The following is an 18,465-nucleotide window of genomic DNA, read 5'->3' on the forward strand; positions in this document are numbered from 1 at the left end:
TATTCATACACACACCTCTGGGTGCCTAAAAGGCAGACTGGTGCAATTCAATGAAACACTATAAATATTTATTTCTGGGGAGCTCCAGGTCCTCCTGTGTTAGGAAGTGGCCGTCATTTCAGCTGTGTGCCTGGAACACTTAGACGTGTGACAGGGGGTCCTGTTAAGGCATTCCCATCATCCCTGCTGCAGTTCTAAGTCTCCAGAGCATCATGCCGGAAGCACTTCTGTCCCGAGAGCTCAGCAGGAGGGCAGCATCTTGGGGTCCCACTCTCAGACGGGCAGCCTTTCTTGAACTTTCACCCTTAGCAATTTTCCCCCCTGAAGATCCAGGCAACATCAGCGAGGGCACCCGGCACTTAGGGCCTCCCAACTTCTGCTTTCAGAAACTCAATTATGCCACCCAACAAAAGACATAATTTGAGAAATATTTCTGGGCATGTTCAACTGTGCAGAAAATGTCTTTGTACTTTAGACTCGAGGAAATGGAGTTGCCATCTGGTAGGGGATATGAAACCACAATAAACTAAATTCCATGGGCATTTTCCTTTCTCTTTTTTAACTCCTTTGGGTACGAGTGGGGAACTATTTGAGTTTGGGCTTTGGACTGTTTGGGTGGGAGTAGAAGAGATGGGAGTGGAGGAGGAAAGTAACTTTATTTCAGCCAGGATTAGGCCAGTAATATTTATCCTGATTTCCATACTTATGACTCCTCAGTGCTAGTTTTGTGAAAGTTTGTTTGTTTTTTGGAATATCTGGGAGTGAACAGCCATGCCTAGAGTACCGTAAGCATTTCATGTTTTGATGGACAGAGGTTTTGAATTTTTTTTTAAGCATTTATTAGTTAAGGGATAATTTTCATTGTATTAGACTATTTATGATATTTAACACACGTTTGATAGCCAATATCAAGCACTGTTTATAGGAATAATATAACAGTAGAAAAGAAGTCATTCTTGGCAGGTTAAAAAAAAGATAAAGAAAATGAGGTGTAGAGAAACAATGGAATTTTAATCAGCCATAAAGAAGAACAAAATTCTGTCATTTTTAGGGAAGTGGACAGAACTGCAAAGTATTGTGCTAAGTGAGATCAAGCAGTATCAGGAAGTCAAGCGTCATGTGTTTGCTCTCATATGCAGAAGCTAGAGAGAAAATAGGGGGAAAAAAGACATTAGATAAATGGGGAGAGAGACCCGTGGAATAGAGAAGGAGGATGGAGTTGGGGGGTAGAGAAGGGGAAAAGGAGAATTAGTAAGTGAAACCACTTACTTACATAGTGCCAAGTCCGTATTTGAAGGTGTCACTGCCGATCTCATTAACATGTCGGGTGGGGAGGGGCTGGGACTGCGGAGGGAAATGCACCACGTGCTGTGCACGCATGTTTGTATTCCTTGAATCTCATTATGATTTTAATTACAACTCACCAATAAAATGACACAGAAATGGCAACTCGTACTAATGGACTAGTAAGCAAGACCACAGGATTTGGATTTTAGTTATAAATTTTTCATGCACTTCCTTTCTGGTCCTGATGAAGTGAATTGATCCCTATGTGATAATTTAATTAAGATGGCATCATCTATTGCATCAATTTATCACGGGGACTAAATAAGAAAATATGTATCAATAATTATACCTGAAAGTAGTTTTAAAATATTTTCCCTAGTAGAAGCCATTCTCAAATCTTATTATTTTAAAGAAGGCATTTTATTAGGAAAAAAGGTAATTTACTTACCCTAAAGTTATTTAGATAAAGATATAAAGATCCCAACCAACATCAGCCTTACCACTGTTTAAAACCAAGTTCATGTGATTCTATCCCAAACAAAGAAACTTGAAATTTTGGTTTGCTTATGCAGGATCATCAACAATCAATCATCATTTGATTTTTATAATATTAAAAAGTTACAGTTTCTGGGTCTTCTTTTCTGTATATATGGACTCACGAGAGGGAACCACTCACTCTCCTACATAAAATACAATCCCCTTATTTGAACCAGAGTTAATTTTTAGTGGAATTGGAGTGCGTTTAGAATGCTAAAAAAAATGGGATTGATGAAGCTTAGAGGTAACTCATATCAGATACAAAGAAGCTCCTTTATATAGATGTAAGATGATTTTTAAAAACAATATTTGCAAGAAGCCATCTCCAGCTTTCCCACCAGACATCCCGACTGTGGCTGTGAGAAAGTGTGCTGCTCCACTTCACAGACCCCGATTCAAGTTTCCTGTCCCAGATGAGGTCATAATCACTCAAGAGTGCTGTTGTGATCTCATCATAGAGAGACTGGGGAAGCTGCAGGAGAAAGCATGCCAGAAAACAGCCTTAGAGATAGCGACCACTTTGGGAAGAGAACTCACATTTCTAGAACTATACTTGACCTCCCTGTTCCTCTCCACCTTCCCCCTCCTCCCTCCTCCCTCCCCTCTCCCCTCTCCCCTCTCCCCTCTCCCCTCTCTCTCTCTCTTTCTCTCTCTCTCTCTCTCTCTCTCTCTCTCTCTCTCTTATCATATTAACCTTGGAGTCCCCCTGTTTGAGAAAATTCATAAACTGAAGATCCAAAGATGATTCACAAGCCCGCAGTCTCACTCTAGTTTAAACAAAACATGACAAAAGCCACAGGCACGTCCGAGCGCCCACAGCTGTGACCAGCACTGACAAGTCTCTAGGGTTCCACTGTCTCCCTTAACCCACTGTGTCCCATCGAAATTTTATAGGACGCCTGTAAAGTGCTCAATTTAAGTTCCTTTAGGTGTCCTATATATAGGACAGTGGGATGTAACGAGTTAACCCCCCCATGAATCTTGGGGACATGAAAAATCTTCACCTAGATAAAAGAACTGTGCGGTTTTATTGCCCCAGTGATCGTTTCAGAATTTAAATATACCTTGAGAGTGAACGTTCTGCAGAGAGTAGCATTCACAGAACGGGGTACACATTCTGAGTGTACCATGATGGCTTTTCTAAAGCATGATACAACTACTTAGCCAGCACCCAAATCAGGGAACTTCAGAACATTACCAGCACCTCACAGAGCCCTCAGGCCCTCTCCCAACTTCTGCTCAGGACCTGAGGGGTCTCTATGTGATGGTTTCAACAGTGGCCCTTACCATTACCATCCTGTGTAGAGAACATACAAAAGCTTGTCCCTAGTTACTGTGCTGTAGTTCTTCATTATATATATATATATATATGTGCGTATATATAAACACACACATATATATAAACACACACATATATATAAACACACACATATATACACACATGCATATATATACACATACATATATATTTACACACACACATATACATACATATATCCACACATATGCATAAATACATACATATACACATATATACATACACACATATACATACATAAATATATGCATATATATATGTATATATCTGGTAAAAGAAAGTGGAAAGCAAGCTAAATGATAGGCGGGAATTAACGAGTCTCCCCTTTCCTGTGTGTTCCCAGCACCTTCTATGCCAGCTTATGAACTTGAGACACCCTTGAATCAGACTGACAACACGGTGTCAGTCCTGCTGAAGCCCGCGCAGAGCAGAGGCGCACCTGTCAGGTATGAGGGGGGAGGCATGCTGGGAGAAGAAAACAAGCCCAGATGATTCATCCCAGCAGTGTGTTTTCTAGGGGTGTGCTGCAGGGCGCAGTCGGCGTGTTAATCCATATATGTATTAGCTGTAATTAAATGGGATGAGTGGGGATAATGACAGGTCCCTAGTGTAAGGCCATCAGGTATTGCTTGGGGATGTCTTCTGGAGCAAGTGGGCTGTTCTGCTGAAGATAAGAAACAAAGCACGAGTCGCTTTAAACATGGCTTTACTTCGGAATAGCAATTGCTGCCGGGCTGGGCGATGCCTGCCTGGAATCCCAGTACTTGGGAGGCAGAGACAGGAGGATGCTCTGTAGGTTCAAAATCAGCTTCTGCAACTTAGCGAGACCTTCAGCAACTTAATGAGACCCTGTTTCAAACTAAAAATAAATAAATAAAATGGAAAGGGCTGGAGGGGTAGTTTGGAAGTAGAACGCCCCTGGGCTCAGTCTCCAGTATCAAAAGAAAAGGTGATCGCTTACTGTGATTGAATTACCCAGGGGTAGGTGATATTTTAGTCCTGAGCTCTACTTTTTATTTTATTTTATTTTATTTTATTTTATTTTTTGGTGGTACTGGGGGTGGAACCCAGAGGCCTTCTACCTCCGGGCTATACTCCAAGACCTATTTTATATTTTATTTGGAAACAGGGTCTCATTAAGTTGCTGAGAGCCTCACTAAATAGCTGAGGCTGGCTTCGATCCTCCTGTCTCAGCCTCCCAAGCGCGGGGATTACAAGCGTGTGCCACCACGCCCGGCTTGAGCTCTACTTTTTAAATGGGCCTTTTTTATGTGTTAATTTGTTCATTTAGTGTTTTATGTTAATTAACTTTTAGTAAATCAGCTAATTTTTCAACTGAATATATAGCATAGTATTTTTTAAATAAAGAAACAAGTGACTGGAACATTGTGAAGTCTCTATTTGAACACATTTAAGTTCATTCCCACATCTAGGCCCCATTTCTCATTGCATTACGATTTATATAACTAAGAAACTACAAAGTATAACTTTTACAGTGAATGAATAAAATAAATGTACCCTTCCCAGAAAGCAGCAGTGGAATGACAGAGAAACTTTAACTGTGAACCTGTCATAAGTCCACTAATCAACATAAACGAGAGTTCTACTAGTTCCAGAGGCATTAGATATTTTACCCTTGTCTTATCAATAGATTCCCTTCAGAGCAATATATTATTCTCAATAGCATGCTCCAGTGGAACTTTCACTCACAATTCAGGCTGTCTGTGGTTTCTTTCTAGGTTCCTTTTGTAGAATTTTATTTCATGAGCCTTTTAAAACCATACTATGTTTGATCATGTTTTTACAGCCCTATCATAAGGTGACAGTTAGACATCTTTCAACTTGATAAAATATATGCAATTTCAGTACATAAAATCAAAAGTAAAATCAAGATTAGTTGGGTGTGAAGTAGAATAGTAGAATCAACAAATTTTTATTTGAAAAATATTCAAAATATTGGGCATGGTGTTGCAAACCTCCCAATTATTACCTGTGGTCAGAGGGATGATTGAGTTCTGGACATCTATAGACTGTGTGCCTGGGCGTCACTGAGGCTAGCTTAACCCCTCAGCACCGTGTACAAATCAAACCAGAGCGCCCTGGGATGGCCAGGAACATCGCTCTTCCAGCATCAGCTCCATGCCAAACGCGGAAGAGAATATTTATGTGTTTCATAATCCTCTCACAAACTACACTACAGGTTGTAAGATAGCACACATTCCTTCTAAGACTGAACAATTATTTCATAGAATTTTGAAGTTGTGTTGATTTTTAAGTACTGTGGATTGGCAGAAGCATTCTATCTCCAAGCTACTTCCCTAGCCCTATTTTATTTTATTTTATTTTATTTTTGAAACAGGGCCTCAGGAAATGCCTGAAAGCTTTGCTAAGTTACTTAAACTGGCCTCAAACCTGCCGATCCTCCTATGTCAACCTCCCAAGTACTTGGGAGGTATGCAACACCTTGCCCAATACTTTATTAAATAAAAAATGATGTTATAACCATATCCTTGGAAACACCTTTTTTTTTCTGGCCAACCTAACAGTTTCCAAGACTCAGCAATAGCCGAAGCAAGAGTTGGAGTTTTACTGTGAAGCATTACAGTAAGGCTCAAAGGCTAGAAGCCGGGTTAGCGCTGGAGCCTCTCATCCCAGTATTTCATCCCAGTATTGGGAGGCTGAGACGGGAGGATGGCAGGTTCCAGGCTGGCCTGTGATAGCTTAGTGAGACCCTATCCAACATAAACAATAAAAAGAGCTGAGGGTGTAGCTCATTGGTAGAAAACTGCTGGATTCAGTCCCTAGTACCACCAAAATGAAGGTTAGAGGTCACGGGCTTCCAGTGCCTCTAACCCTAAGGAAATTGTGAATCCTAACACATCTCAAGAATGGCCTGTCCTCCCCTTCTGTCAGCTCTTAAACTCTGCTCACCTGCCATCTCTTCTTGCTGCATTTTACCTTCAAGCCCTTCCACAAAGCTTCCCATGCACATCTTTGCAGAGATCTTTCTGAGTCTAGTTTTTCTGTTTTGTTTTGTTTTTTGTTTGGGGTGTGTGTGTGTGTGTGTGTGTTACTGAGGATGGATCCCAAGGGCATTCTACCTCCGAGCTGCACCCCCTGCCCTATTTTTTATTCTTTATTTTGAAACCGGGTCTCACTGAGTTGCAGAGGACCTCACTAAGTAGCTGAGGCTGTCCGCGAACTGCGATCCTCCGGTCTCAGCCTCCCGAATGCTGGGATTACAAGTGTGCGCCATCGCGCCCTGACTTTCTGATCTAGTTTAGGGGTGACTTTTCTTTGGGCAATCCCGTTAGTGCTCTTTCTGCCCCTCTTCCCCTGCCGTTTTCCAGTGTCAGGCAGATTCAGAACTACTGTGCGTTTCTATCAGATACCTTGCTAAGTCGGCCTTCTGTTGTTTACATGTTTTACATGTTTCCCGTTGCTTTTGGAGACTTCAGGTCCGTGCTAGGCAGTTGTAGATGTCCTTGGGCTCTCTATTCTTATGCCTGCGAAGCTCAGATTCCAGATGCTTGTCAGAACCGCACACTGGCTCTCACCACTGTTCGTACCATCTCTCGAGCCCGGCTCTGTCAGATGGGCTTGGGTTTGGATTTACATTGTGACACCTCCTTCCAGAGTTGCCATTCTACCCTTCCTCCAGAGGCCAGCAGCGCTGCCTGTGATTAAACCTCATCTCGTTGCTGAATGAAGGGTCATGTTCATCCTCCGCCCTTATCCACAGCTTTGACTTCCTGAGATGAGTAAACTTACCTGTCTTCATCATCCCAACCCATAATGCTCGGGTGAGAGCAGTTCTTGTGGGACACTATTCAGTAGGCATTCTGGGGAAACCCACTGCAGAAATCACCTTTCCTGGAAGAAGGACACCTGTCTTAAATGGGTAAATTATTTTGGCACAAATCACAGAGGAAATTACCGCAATCTCACCTGTCAATCCCTTCCCCCTTTTCTTTGCAGAAAAGTAAATGTTCTCTTCAAGGGGTTCATTATGTAGGATAACATAATGGGACTGATTATCTATTGAAAAGATGGAAGGCCAGTATCTCTAGAAAGACTAGTTTGGAAAAAAATGTCCACAGCCCCCTCAAGCTGAATGGGGTATATTAAAGCTCTCAGTTGCATTCAGCGTTTATAGAAATAAGAACTCTGATTAGAGAATCATATGGACCTAAAATATAAAGCTGTTATGTAGATTGAAACATTGGAACACATCTGGGAATTTGCAAAATGCACAAGTAATCAAACCGCAAGACAAGAAAGCTTTTCCTAAGTGATAAGATAAATACTAAAAGAAAAAGGAGAAATGGAAGAGAACATCTGTTTGCTTTACTGGGTTTTGCAAAGTATTACGTGTTCAAAAATATTGTCATTGTGTGAGTTCCAAAAATCTATTCTTTCAATTGATTTGATTTTTCCGGGACCCACGTTCATTGGTGTTGAAAATCCAGGCGTATTTCACTTGCCCACTCCGCTGAGTGAGGTGACCGTGTGGACTTCAGCACACACTCAGCCTGGCTAAGCCGACCCGTGGAGTTGCGCTCAACCCTCGGTGTAAACGAGTGCTGTCTCTTTATTGATAAGCACATCAGCTCTTTCACTAAAGTTACTGAGATCCCAAGATGGCCAGCAAGAGCACAAACTCCATCATTCTGGCCAGTGAACAAACACCTAGAATAGAATTTCGATGTCTGTGCGTGGATTTCATTTTTGTCTTTATTAAGACAGAGCAAAGCCTATTTTCCTTTATTCAGTTAGGACCAGCTCATTTCTTTTCTCTCATCTGCACTGTTCATTATATGTAGACACAGTCCAACAGAGAAAATCCTTATAATTTGGCATTTGGAAAGCAACCCCAAGTGAAATATTAATTTTACATAAACTACTATACTTTTCATACTTACCCTAATAAAAATGCTCTATGATTTTGCTCTTGTGTATAAACACACATGCACACCCACTGTCTACTGTATGCAGAATGCCTCACTGATGATGTTTTTATCTTCTAAAACTCTACAACCTTGGACCTCTTTGCTTCTGCAAGCAACACCGTGGGGGGCTTGTGAGCAGTAAATGAGCGAATATAGCTTGAAACACCCCAAGCCATGCTTGGTACCCACTTGATGTGATGTGACAATGTTAGGATCTTCATCTTGATTTTTTAAATAATTTTTTATGGGTGCATTGTAGTCATACATTTAAATGGGATAAAAAAAACTTGTAGAAGTATACATGCATATATCACCCAATCAGCCCCTACCCAATTCCTAACCCCTTCCCTCCCCTTCTCTCCTACCCGTGCTTGGCTTCCTGATTGACTTAGATATGTTTAAGTCCATCATGTGCTTTAAAGAGTTTCCCTTATCCTCCCTCTTATCCCCTCAGGTATTTCACCTTCACTGCTCCTCTACAGGGTCCCTTCTTCATCTAGAGTTCCTCCTGTTATCCATTTATCCCTAGTATTTTGCACATTAAGAAAAGCATCTGATTTCTTATTTTTGTGACATTTCACTGTAAGTGGCATAATTTTGTTTTCCAATGAAAACCAAAATACAAGACTAATGCATGAACAACCATGTTCATAGCTTCACGGTTCACCACTGCCAAACTGTGAACCAGCCAAGATGTCCTTCAACGTATGAGTGAAATTCAAAGCTATGGGACACGTGCACAATGGAGCTTTGCCCAGCCATAAGCGAGAACAAAATTCATGTTGGTTTTGATCTTGATCCTGTGGCGGCTCCCAGGACACACCTCCGGTGGCTGCTGCCGCTGCTCCTCACGAGCCTAGCCGTGGTATCTATGTCTTTTCTTATGTCTCATTTCATTAAAATCTGATACGAGAAATTTTACTTCACATGGAAACCACGTTGCTCATTGCACACACCACTTGCAATCTCTTGGTGCTCCGGGTTTATAATGGAAACTAGAAATTACTCTTGTGGCATGAAAGGAAGGAAGTCTTGTACATTTTAACTGCTGATTTTTATTAAAAATACAGAGAGAGAGAGAGAGAGAAAGAAAAAAAGAAATAGAGACTGTAGTGACTAATCAAAGCAGTTATTGGTAGTAACACCGCTTCAAATCTCTTTAAAGGGAATACTGAAATTCTAGAAATTGAAAAATGAGCTCAGTAAGGCTTATAATTTATTGGGAATATCTGATCGTATGAACATATTTCAGTCCCGGCTTTCGTGAGCAGTGAACGTGTGTGGCTTTATCAATCCGTCTTGTTCAGAAGAGCGGCTGGGCCTCTCTGCTTTGCTTCTCCCCACCGTCCTCGTCCTGCGTCTCCCTCACCCTTGCAGGGGCCCTGCGCTGGCCACTTGGGAGGCAATGGCCGTGTGTTTTGGGACACGTGTGCAGGCGCGCTGGATGGACGCAGCTGTCTTTGTTCACTGAGATTGGCGCGTGAAATGCGCCTCTCGGCCTCCAAAGGAATCCTGGCCATCTGCTTTGCAGATGGCCGTGGCTTATTCTTAGGGAAGACCCAAGTTTTAATCCCACTGTCTCTCAGAATCCTCGCTCTCCTGATGGAACCCATGCTTTTCTCTGGAAGGATGAATGTCTGAGGTCAGAAATACAGATTGCAGGATTGAGCATCTTTTACGGTGGACGGCACGCGTTACACAGGCTGCCCTGGGAGGGCAGCAGGACAGGGTCCGGTCCTATACCCCCTCATACTGACCACCTGCCTAGGAGCCATCCGTCAGGGCAGAGATAAGGAGCAGATGTCAAAGGCATTTCCCACTGGCACTCGAGGAGGTCACAGTTTGCTTACTTCCTCAGTGTGCCCAGACTCTAGAAATGTGTAGTCTTTTGGACTCTTTTTTTCCATTATAAACCCGGAGCACCAAGGGATTGCAAGTGGTGTGCACTGAGCAACGTGTTATCTGGGTTATGGATGAATCTCCAAATTTCCCACATTGTTTATGCACTCAGGAACTTCTGGGTCTTTCCAAGCAGGCCATTAGTTCCAAGGAGCCTAAGGATGACCTTCTAGAAGTGCCCCAGAACAGCTGAGAGTCTTGGGAGATGGGATCGTGGAAATTTGGACAAAGACTAAATGGTCTCACAACAGATGCCACTTTCACTTTTTAAGCATAAAATCCATGTATATACGAAAGTGAAAATCACAGGTTCTTAGAGTCTAGGTCATGTAGGGACAGATAGTGAGAGCCAGCTGGTGTGCTCCTTAGGGTCCTAGACTTGCAGAGTTAAGAGCAGTCCGGAGGTATTCTCTGCTTTCTACCTGTCAAGATACTTTTTTTAAATCTTATCTTACTTTGTGTGTTGGGGGGTGGGTAGAATTGAATCCAGAGGCATTCGACTTCCAAGCTAAGTCAAACATCCAATTTTTGATTTTTTTTTTGTTTTGTTTTGAAATAAGTTGCTGAGGTTCTGAGTGGCTACAGCTGTCCTGGAACCTACGATCTTCCTGTCTCAGCATCCCAAGCACTAGGATTAGAAATGCGTGCTCCATGTCTGGCTTCTGTCAGGGCACTTCTTGATCCTCCTCTTATTTTTGAGAAAGGGGCAGAGCCTCTACTGGCATCATTCTCTTTAGCAGAGCTTTCCATTAACTAGCTCTTACGAGTATGCACAGTGTGATTATTTATTAGGAGAACACCAAAAGGATTATTGAATCTGGTTTCACCCAAAGCTATTTTGCTAAGTATCTTGTTACCTTGTTCTTGAGATGCTTTTGGGTTTTCACGTTTTTAATAAATCAATACTCGGTTCTTCCATCTGGTGCTATAAAAATTGGAGAGTGGTGTTCATTTTTGTTCTATATCATCGTGGCCCTTTGTATTGTCTTGAGCGGCGTAGACACCAGTTCTTACGCTCTTCAACTTTGCCCACAGAACACGTTATCATCCAGTGTCAACATATTTTCCGCTCAGTACAGCTTGGCAAGGGCTCTTTCTGGTCACTCATGCCTACTGACAGGTCTTGGCCTTCGTAACATCCAATGGTGTTAAAGGAAGTTTCTCACTGACAGTTGGCTAGTATTCGTTCATTTGGCATCCATTGGCCAGCTGTCTATTGAGCACTTTTGCTTCAAGCCATTGCGCAAGGGCTGTGATAAATGCTGCCAGAAAACGTCCAGGGAGCTCCACAACCCTGTGCCTGGAGGAATCGCAACCAGAGAGCTAGGAGCTTCTTCCCAAGAAGGTGATGCAGGAGCTGAGACTGCTGAGACATAGGAAAGTTCACTAAGTGCAGCTTATAAAAGTCTGGGATAGATAAGAGATCTAAGGATATGTTAAGCAGTGGGCATCCTAGTTAATACATTTGAAAACGTGCACCTGAAGTTTGGCGGGCACACAGGAGCATGAATTAGATTTATGAACTTAATGTTGAGAGCAACTCTTTTCTAGGCTAGACATCATGGAAAATGTATGTAAATGTAATATGAAATGCAAAAAGATCCCAAAGTGATTCTCATAATTTTGTTTCTGAATATCATTCAGTACCTCCAGCCTAATTAAGAGTGCAATAAATGTTTATTGAATTGAACCGCCTCCTTTTCTTGCCAACAGAAGTAATTATCATCTGAGAACCTTTACAGATAAGAAGCTGAGGGCCTGAGGCCTCTGTTAACCAGGCAGCTATGTTAGGAACAGGTAGAGTTTTGAATCTGTATTTTCTGTACCTAAATAAAAGTTGTGGAGTCAGGCATGGTGGCGCACACTTCTAATCCCAGCATTCGGAATACTGAGACCAGAGGATCATAGTTTCTGGACAGTCTCAGCTACTTAGTGAGGCCCTTTGCAAAAAGTGAGACCCTGTTCCAAAAATAAAAAGACTAAAAAATAGGGGTGGGGGTTTAGCTCAGAGGTACAATACCGCTGGGTTCCATCCCCAGTACTGCAAAAAAAAAAAAGTTCATTGCTCTTAAGTCAACCAGTAGTGTGTGTGTGTGTGTGTGTGTGTGTGTGTGTGTGTGTGCCTGTCTGTCTGTCTGTCTGTCTGTGTTTGTGTGTGTATCTGTGTGTGTGTATCTGTGTGTGTGTGTGTGTGTCTGTCTGTCTGTCTCTCTGTGTCTGTGTGTGTGTATGTGTGTGTGTGTATCTGTGTGTGTGTGTGTGTGTGTGTGTGTGTTTAAATGTGTAGAGAAAGCTGGATGTGGTGGCACATGTCTGTAATACTAGTCATTGGGAGCCTGAGCCATAAGGATGAGGTTTGAGATCAGCCATAGCCAGACTCTTAACAAACTAGTGAGATCCTGTTTCAAAAAATTAGTTCTGGGGGATGTAGCTCAGATAAAAAAAACACCTCTGGGTTCAACCCTTAATCCTACAAAAATAAATGAATAAATAATTATAACAGATAAGCCAATTCATTGAAAGAGATTTCTTCACATAAGCTTGAAGGTCACTGTGACCTTGTCGGGCTGCACTTCTGCCTCTGATCACTTGTCCTTCTTCTAGCCTCGGGGGTCTGCAAGGACACCTCCCACCGCCTCTCCCCTTCCTCTCTGTTCCCAGAGTTAGTCACCACCCTGGCCCAGGCTTGTCTCTCTCAGGTCTCTGCTCCGTGCTCCACACCCACTGACAGTTTCTCTCCCCTGCTTCATCCCATCTCTTTGCCCTCGGCAGAAATTCAGCTCCTCAAACGTCCCAGCATCTGGTGACGTCACACAGCAGCCCCCAAGGCTTCCCTGCCCCTTGAAACCTTGTAAATACGGGCGTTCTCCTTATCCGAGAGGCCAAGTTCTAAGACCCCAGCGGAAACCTGACATTATGTAGCAAGACGCCCTGTAGATCCGTGTGGTTCTGTTGCATTCATGCCTTTGGTAAAGTTTATTTTTTAATTAAGCCCAGTGAAAGATTAATAGCAATAACCATAAAATAGAGCGATTATAACAATACACCTCAATAAAAGTACAAGCAGCACTACTTCTGCCCATGGTGGGTGTTATTAGATCAAATAAAGCTTCCTGGTCACGCACTCTGAAGCACTACAGCCATCAAGTCAACTGATAATGGGACAGTTACTAAGCGACTAAGGGGTGGGTAGCATATACAGCCTGGACACGCTGGACAAAGTAAAATTCACAACCTGGTTTTGGGGGGGCATTTCATCATACTATTCAGAACAGCATGCAACTTGAAGCTTACAAATTGTTATTTCTGAGATTTTTCATTTAATGTTTTCTTACTCCTGGTAAATGGAACCACAGAATGTAAAACTGTAGACACAGTGGAATTTGTCTACTACTGCCTTTTCTCAGTGCTGAGGGTACTCTGACTCTTCCCTTAATAAAAAGACATCTTTGTTATTTATTTTCTATCTGGTGCTTCTCTAATGGGCTCATCCTTTTTTCTTTCCTCCTTGGTCCCGTCTCCCCTCCCCAACGCTCACATCTCCACGCTCCCTCTCTCCTCTCCCTGTCTTCTTACTTATTCCCACCCTCTCTGTGCTTGACCTGGCTGACTACCTCCTCCAGCTTTCTCTGGCCGCTGCCCTTCTGTGACCTGCCACTTTCCCAGCCCGGCTCACCCTAGATGAACCACGTGGGCTAGTGTCTTATCCCTGCAGAGGCCCCAGCCTGAGGGCCAAGGGCAGTCTGCTGGGATTCTCCCTCTGTATTCCCCATCCTGCTTCTGCGCCAAGCCCTCAATAATTTTGTTTTTATAGCTTATAAAAATGATAAAAGTATAGAAGGTGTTTACCGGGACAAAGCAGGGCTGGATTTGTATTTGTGATTAGCCACCAGAGTAGACAAAAAAGAAGTAAGTGGGCCTCCGTGGCTTCCGGATAGAAAGCGGATGGTCTCCCTAGGTGGACGCGGCAGAACCCGGCCTCCTGCCGTAGCTGGGGACTTTGGTCGGGCCGCAGCTAGCTGGAAGCGCTCAGGGGTGGATCTGAGTTCTCTCCGCATAACTCCGGTTTCATTTACAATCATTGAGAAACAGTTCGTACACCTTGATCTCGCAGACGGCACCGTCATGCATTCAGAGAGCACTGGACCTGGACGTTGGGCTTGTGTCTCGCTTTGCCCCCTGCTTGACCTTGGATCGCCCTGAGAACTCTCTGAGTCTGTCCTTCATTTCTAAAATTGACACCAAACAAGTGTCTTGCTTGCAGCATCACCTCGCCAGGAGGGCAGGGATGGTGTAAGTCACCACAAGCTGAAGGGGTGAGACTGAATCTGCATGACCAGATTGCCCACCGTTCTTTCTTCTCTGTTTGCTGGAATATGCTGAAAAGTTATCATCATTACTGCGCCTCAACTTCTGTAGATATTAATATTGCTTCTTTACTCTGTAAAATCATCAAAGTTGTAGGAGACTTGCTTCTGTCGAAATACCCAGCAACGAGAGAAACATTGTCAGTGGGAATAGTTACAGACCACAGGTCTTCACAAGGAAAGAAGGTGCAAAAGTGGCTAGAATGATGGGAATGGGGGAGGGCAGCAGACAGACAGACAGACAGACAGAGGGAAACTGCAACATGAAGAACAATCACTCTGGGTTTCAATCGTGCATCACTTTTGTTGCCTGCAATATTGAACACTTTGTGTAACTTTTCTGAGACTCATTCCCTTAATCAAAGGTAAAAATAATATCTACCTAAAGGGCATCTGGAGAACTAAGGCCACATACAAAGCCTTAACACAGCTGGAGTCTGTTCATGTGGGAAGCTTTCTTAGAAGAGATGCTGTCCTGGTCAGTCATGATGGAAGTCACGTGTAGATGACACAGTAGTCCCTTTATACCGCTCACATCCTGGGATACTTTCTGGGTCCTAGTATAATACTCCTGAACCTAACGTATGTATTGAGCAGCTTTTGCTAGAGAAGTAATAATTGCAATAATAAAAAATGAGTGAAACCTACACTGAGATTCTACCTAAATCCAGTTAGAATAGCAATCATTAAGAAGGCAATAATACGTTCTGGTGGGGATTTGAGGACTAGGAACTTGTATGCACTGTTGGTGGGACTGCAGATTGGGACGGCCACTATGAAGGTTCCTCAAAAGACAGAGAATGGAACCAACTTATGACCCAGCTCTACCACTTTTCGGTAGCTGCCCAAAAGAATTAGTGAGAATGCTGTAAACACCCGTGTTTATAGCAGCACAGGTCACCGTCGCCAATTATGGAACCAACCGAGGTGTCCATCAAAAGACAAATAGACAATGAAAATTCGGTCTATGCACACAGTGAAATTTTACTCAGCCAGAAAGAAGAACACAGTGATGTCGTTCGCAGGAAACTAGGTGGAACTAGAAAATAGCAGCTAAGCTAGAGAGTCAAGGGTTGTACATCTCCTCTCATGTAGAAGCTAAAAGAAAAATAAGGAGAAAAGGGGCTTTAGACAGGTGAGGAGAGACCACCTGGGTAGTGGAAGGAGATGTGGAGAGGGAGCTGGGAGCAGGTAAAGATGAGCAGGTGAAGGAAAGGACACTGTGTTCACTAGTGGAGGTATCACCCTGCTCATGCACACGGGGAGACGGAGATCAGGCCGGATCTGAACGAAGACACACCAAGGCCTGTGTTTATGTATGTTTAAACCTCACTACAATTTATAATTACAGTGTAGCAGTAAAACTGTTTTTACGAATTTGTCATAATCCTCACCGGGAGAGAGGGTACTGTGTCCCGGGCCTCTGGGTGCTCCTTCATGACAGGATGGTTCACTGCACAGGGCAGTCTTCCTCCTCACAGGCCGCCAGCCACGCGGCCGTGATGAAACGGGTTCAGGGAGGTTAACAGGCATGTCCACTCACACCCCGAAGCCAGCATTGTGAGTCCCCTGCACCCCGTGCTGAGCTCCACAGGACTCCCCGCCGCCTCCCGGGCAGGCTCCTCTCTCCTCTGGGTCTCTGCTGTCCCTCAGTCAGGAAACAGCGTTGCTGTCTCTTTGGAATCAACATGGTCACATCTTCCTTTGTACACAAGGAATATTCTGCAAATCAATAGCCTTTCTTTTTCTTCTTCTTTTTCTTTTTCTTTTTCTTTTTCTTTTTCGTTTTCTTTTTCTTTTTTTTTTTTTACTGGGGATGGAACCCAGGGACATTCTACCTCCAAGCTACAACCCTAGCCCTATTTTTTTATTCTTTATTTTGAAACAGGGTCTCACTGAGTTGCAAAGGGCCTCACTAAGTAGCTGAGGCTGGCCGTGAACCACGATCCTCCTGTCTCAGCCTCTTGAATGCTGGGATTACAAGTGTGTGCCACCATGCCCAACTTCTTAATTTATTTTTTTGAAACAAGGTCTTGCTAGGTAGCTGAGGGTCCTGCTAAGTTGCCGAAGATGGCCTCAACCTGTGATCCTTCTGTCTCAGCCTCGCAAGTACTGAGATTACAAGCGTGCACCACCGCCACCATGCCCGGTTCAATACCCTTTCTTTACTCTCTTTTCTAACATTAAGAAAATATATTGTACCTTTGTTTTTATTTATTTACCTATTTATTAGTACTGGGAATTGAACCCAGGGCCTTCTATCTTCCAGTTACATCCCCACCCCTTTTTATTTTTTATTTTGAAACCGAGTCTTGCTAAGTTGCTGAGGCGAGCCTCGAACTGGTGACCCTCCTGTCTCAGACTCCCAAGTACTGGGTTTATAGGCTTTGCCACCAGGCCCCGATTATACCTTTATTATTAGGCTACGGTCAGTGGACACTTGGGGTTTATCCAAATTACTTAATGCTTAGAACCAGTGTCGCCACCATCTTCTTCATGATTTCTTCATTTTATTTTTAATTGTGGGGTCAGGCCGACCTCCATCGCAAGTTGGTGTTGCCACGTAACTTTGAGAACTTAGGGTGAGCAAAATTGTGTTAGTAGTTCGGATCATTTTGATCAAATTGATTAGACCTTTGTTACTGGTCTAGACTTTTACATTTGACCAGTTTTAATTGTCTCCGGAGATTCAACAAAGGAAGCAGAGCACGGGTTCTTTTGAGATGCTTTTTTTTTTTTTAGCTGTTTCTTTTTAGTTATGAAGAAAGGTACACCTTAGGACCATCTGAAGCCATTTGAGCTGAACTCTCTTTTGTTCCAGTTCTGAACCTTGCAAAAAGCGTCCACCCCTTGCCACGCTTGCTTCCGACGAGCTTGACGTCCAACCTAATCGAGTTCCTTTCCCCACTGAGGGGCGCATCGTCACAAAGACCCAGATGCCACTCCGTGGTAACACTTCCGTCTTATATCTGGCATTAGCTTTATTCTGACATTTATTTATATCTGGCATTAGCTTTATTCTGACTTACGATGGCTGGGTTAGCCTGGTGTGCTAACCCCAAAGTGCTGAATCCCCTCCCATCCCCTCCACCCTTTCCCACCTGCCTTCTGGTAAGTTTTATTGTATTAAAAAATAACGCTCGGATTTCTTTACTGCCAGGAGACAAAGATCATTTTTATTAATGTTGCTTTTTGGATGACAGTGTCATCTCTGAATTTTCATTTTGGAGACAAAATCTGCTCTTCTTCAACTTTGCTATAAAAATGGCAGGAGAAAGGTAATAATAATAGAGGGGCGGTATTAGAGCATTTCTATTAGGAAACTTAATTTAACTTTCCCGCAGACTCCATTTCAAACTTGCTTTTGTGCATAAAAATAGGCTGTCCCACCCCCTTCCTAATTTTTTTTTTGTACTCAGAATTGAACTTAGGGGTGTTCTTCTGGATCCTCAGCCAAATTTTATTTATTTTATTTTGAAACAGGGTCTGGTTAAGTTACTGAAGGTCTCACTATGTTGCTGAGGCTGGCCTCACGCCAGCAATCCTCTTGTCTCGGCCTCCCAAGTATACCACTGTGCACGGCTCCCTCTCCTATTTTAAGGACTACCTTTTCTTTCTCACAGTCTCCTCTGATCTATATTAGATCAGAGATGCAATATTATTACCAATCTTATTCCTGGGCAGGTCCGCTGGGGAGCAGGCTCCCACCAACAGAAGAAGGCTGGATGAGAGACAGCCTGGAAGCCTGGGATGGCCCTTCAGCCAAGTCACACCCCCCAAAAAATAAAAATCAGTGAAACACTCATAGAATAACTTGAGTTGACCTTAATGATTAAAATGGACATGCAATAAAATACTAAAATTGGAGAATTATAATCATGGCTCTTGTAACCTGAGAAAGGTATAGAGGTAGAAAGTGTAGATACAACATTGCCAGACAGCAGATGAGATAGAGAGAGGGAGAGAGGGAGGGAGGGAGGGAGGGAGAAGAAGAAGAAGAAGAAGAAGAAGAAGAAGAAGAAGAAGAAGAAGAAGAAGAAGAAGAAGAAGAAGAAGAGGAGGAGGAGGAGGAGGAGGAGGAGGAGGAGGAGGAGGAGGAGGAGGAGGA

At 43.3% G+C, this 18,465-nt stretch overlaps 1 protein-coding gene across 5 annotated transcripts in view; it reads left to right on the plus strand.

Annotated features, from left to right (window-relative positions):
- Positions 1-18,465, plus strand: part of PTPRM (protein tyrosine phosphatase receptor type M) — a gene marked incomplete at both ends in the record, with an annotated part of 778,612 nt that overhangs the window by 466,724 nt on the left and 293,423 nt on the right. For all 5 annotated transcript variants that reach the window (XM_080714509.1, XM_080714510.1, XM_080714511.1 and 2 more), the window contains one exon: positions 3,486-3,588. In XM_080714509.1, coding sequence (XP_080570635.1) covers positions 3,486-3,588 — 103 coding nt within the window. The remainder of the gene's footprint in view (positions 1-3,485; positions 3,589-18,465) is intronic.

This window comes from Muscardinus avellanarius (genome assembly GCF_963383645.1).
Source record: "Muscardinus avellanarius genome assembly, chromosome: 17".
Taxonomy (NCBI): domain Eukaryota; kingdom Metazoa; phylum Chordata; class Mammalia; order Rodentia; family Gliridae; genus Muscardinus; species Muscardinus avellanarius.